This window comes from Chenopodium album, chromosome 18, assembly GCF_948465745.1.
Source record: "Chenopodium album chromosome 18, dcCheAlbu1.1, whole genome shotgun sequence".
Lineage (NCBI taxonomy): Eukaryota > Viridiplantae > Streptophyta > Magnoliopsida > Caryophyllales > Amaranthaceae > Chenopodium > Chenopodium album.
Window position 1 is genome coordinate 1,588,326 of NC_137851.1, and position 3,498 is coordinate 1,591,823.

General features: G+C 32.7%; 1 protein-coding gene across 1 annotated transcript; it reads right to left on the reverse strand.

Annotated features, from left to right (window-relative positions):
- LOC145592607 (peroxidase 4-like) lies at positions 1 to 1,532 on the reverse strand. The gene is made up of 4 exons (XM_081649112.1): positions 1,251 to 1,532; positions 876 to 1,067; positions 567 to 732; positions 1 to 461 (listed from the first exon to the last, which is right to left on the reverse strand). The coding sequence occupies exons 1-4, from the start codon at positions 1,470 to 1,472 to the stop codon at positions 82 to 84; spliced, it is 960 nt and encodes a 319-aa protein (XP_081505238.1). The 5' UTR covers positions 1,473 to 1,532; the 3' UTR covers positions 1 to 81.
- Positions 1,533 to 3,498: the final 1,966 nt, after the last annotated feature.

The following is a 3,498-nucleotide window of genomic DNA, read 5'->3' on the forward strand; positions in this document are numbered from 1 at the left end:
TACTAACAAATAAACATAAAATTATGGTGTAAAGTGTACGTGTAGTATTTAATTAGGGCCGCGTAAACTTCCTTAGATAAACTAGTTAATCATTCTACAATTCTTCCTGATTTCGCCGTTGGATCCAGTGAGCGGCTTAATATCTCCCATCTTGATCATGGAGGTGGCGAAATCAGAGTAAAACCTACCGAGGTTGCCACCATAAGTTTGGACGAGAGCATTGCTAAGTAATTGTTGGTCGGAGTGTAGAAGACCCTTTTGGTTGATAATGTTCTTGTAATAATCGTTGTCGAAGCAAGTCGGGGTTTGGAGGTCCAAGGGTGCTATGTTGTTATCCCCCATGCCGCTAGTCCTTGGGCAATTTGCACGCCTAGATTGAGCAAATGATGCATCTATGTTGGTGTCGTTGTATATGTGATCCCTGAAACTTGTGCACCTTGCTTGTCCGATTGTATGAGCGCCTAATAAATAATTTTATGGTAAGTTGAAATTGTATATGCTAGATGTATCTATTGTGGTGATCATAGTTTTAAAATAAATTGTTTGAAAATGTGTAAATACTATACCAGATAAAGCGACCATATCATTGGCAGAAAGACCTTGATTTTGGAAACTGGATATCAATTGACTAAGGTCGAATGTTGGTTTTGGGATGTCATTATTTGCATCGGATTGGCTAGCTGTCCTTGCATCTCTTCTACCGAGCTTTACATTCCAACTTGGTCCTCCAAGCTACAAACCACAAAAATTTAAGATGAGGCCAACTTTTATATTTATATAGCTAGTACATTATTTTTACCAAGGTTGAACTAATATATACACCAAAAAAAACTAAAGTATACGTGAATAAGTTAATAGTTTAATTATGAACTCACAATGACAACAGAATCTCTTGCAGTAATTGCTAAGATGTCAGCACATGAGACAACTCCTGGACAAACATTCTCAACTGCAGATTTTATTTGGTCGATCACTTCAAATCCTCTAACCGAGCCATTATTGGGTTTAGCCATCTTTTCACCCGTGAAGTTAGGGGTATCATCTAGTAGAAGTGAACCATCGCATCCCTGTTATACACATGTTAGATACTTATATATGTCGAAAGATAGTCTTGTAAATGCAAAATGTAAGTTTATTTGTTTATTGTGATTTGTTATTCTATAAGAAGCTGATAAATTATTTGAATCAACAATGTATAAGCATGCATGTAGTACATCTTAGAATGAGATCATGTTAAGATATATGCTTACGTTAACAAAGCAGTCGTGGAAGAACAAACGAAGGAGAGAAGCGCCCATCCTAGCCTCTTTGCTGATAGCGGAATGTACGACAGATTTCACCGTCGATTCAAGGTTAGGGCAAGAGCTAGAGTAGAAGTTGGGGGTCAATTGAGCATTTGAGCTCCCAACCAAAACCACAAGAAGGTAAGTTACAACTAAAAGACCAGTGGAATAAGAACAAGAAGAAGCCATGATTTTGATTAGAATTAAGGAAGTTTTAAGCAAAGTTATAATAACCAAATTTAAGAAGTATTGCTAACAAACTAGGAAGAGAGTGGATGAAGCAAACTTAGAGAAAATGCATGATATTTATAGTGTTGTCAAAGGTAAAGCTTTATCAAGGTTATATTATAAGTGGGACCCTAATGACATGCCTAGTTACATGTGATTATATTTTCAACATACTTAATTAGCGGAAGGATTATATAAGAGTGTACTAGATAGGAAAGTCAAGTACTTGGAATTAATCAAAGGGAAAATTAAACCGACCAAGCCATATCTGTCACATAGCGACCTAGCTCAGGCAGTGGACTAACCAACGAGAGTAGTTATAACATTAATATAAATGAAAGTTTGAATTTGTCACTAAGAGAACAGTCATAAGAAATTTAATATGTTAGGTTTGATGGGTCCATTTTTACAATTGGATTGGACGCGGTACGCTATGCATATAAGCATGGAGAAGTGAAGTGGTTAGCCGACAGCGTAAATTGATCGACCTAAATTAAAATACTTTTTATAATGCGAGTATTTAATTTGATCCAAGCTTAAATTAAATGATCTAATTGTTCCTTAATGTTAGACTGACAAGGAACTCAAATTGAAGAAATAATTGTCAAAAGATACGGAGTAGCTCTTTATATATTAGATGAATTAATTAGTAAAAATAAATTTGAATATATTCAATTATGTGTAACCCATACATCTCAATAAAATGAATAAATTTTAAATTTTGTGACAAAAAATCCATTTTTTAATACAAAACTATGTATACTTTGTGTTTTGGAATATTCATTTGAATTCAAATTCGATATACTTTCCCATTATTATATCCATGTGAAAAAAAAATTCATTAACTTAATATCAGGTGTTGTCAATTATCACTATTATCACAATGTCCACTTTCTTCACACTTTTGTCCAAAGAAGTCAATTACCTGATAGTTAGGTTAAGAGTGTCTACAAAATTGCTAGTATGGGATGAGAAGACAACAAGATTAGATTAAGATGATTGAAATAAAGCTTTAATTTGATTACTTTTGAGAAGTCACAACTTTATAAGTAGTATATATGTATGATTGAATAGTTTGTGCAAATGAGCCATAACACATAACACCTACATACGTTAATTACTTAGTCAAAGTTTTCCACGGTCTACTGTGTAATTTTTCAGAAAATGACACCATAACATGATGATATATCATGTTATGATTAGTCAAATTAATTTATTTTTAAAAGCCTAAATGTATGCGTATATGTATATTGTAAATACTTGTATTTTTTCAAAGAATAAGTAATTATAGTTTTTAAAAATCTATTTTTATCTTTTTAAAATTATTTTCGAAAATTAAATTGTAATTAAAATTTAGAAAATAAAAAAATCATCATTGTTCTTCATTATTGTTCTTTATTCATGATCTTAATTTATTAATCGCCCCATCTTGTATAATCTTATCGGAAATCGGACCAAAATTCCGATCAAAGATCGGATTTATTGGGTTCCAAATCTACTTCCATGATTCGTATACAAATTTCGTTTTACGGTTCAATTGATTATTTTAATTTATTTCAAAAAAAAAAAAATAGTTGTTTGATAGTTTTAAAGATGAAAATAACCTTAGGAGCCTGTATTATGATGATCTAAAACACAGATCTTTCAATTTTTTAAATGATCAATGGATAACAAGGGTGTACTATGTGATTTAAAGTTCGATTTTTTTTTTCGCAAACCTGTTTGATCCAGAATTGAGATCTACGATTTTTGTAATTTGTTTTTGGTTAGGTAATTACCTGTGTTTAGTTAGGTATGTAGGAGTTTATAGGTACTACGCAGCGGAAATAACATGAATCATATTCATAAAGCACCTAAACCAAGGATCATTGCATAACACATAAAGAACACATAATTGTACCTTTGAAGCGTGATTCCACGTGCGATCGAGCAAGAACAAAGGGAGACAAAGAACCCCAAGCGTGATTCCTCTACTTGGTCCACGGGC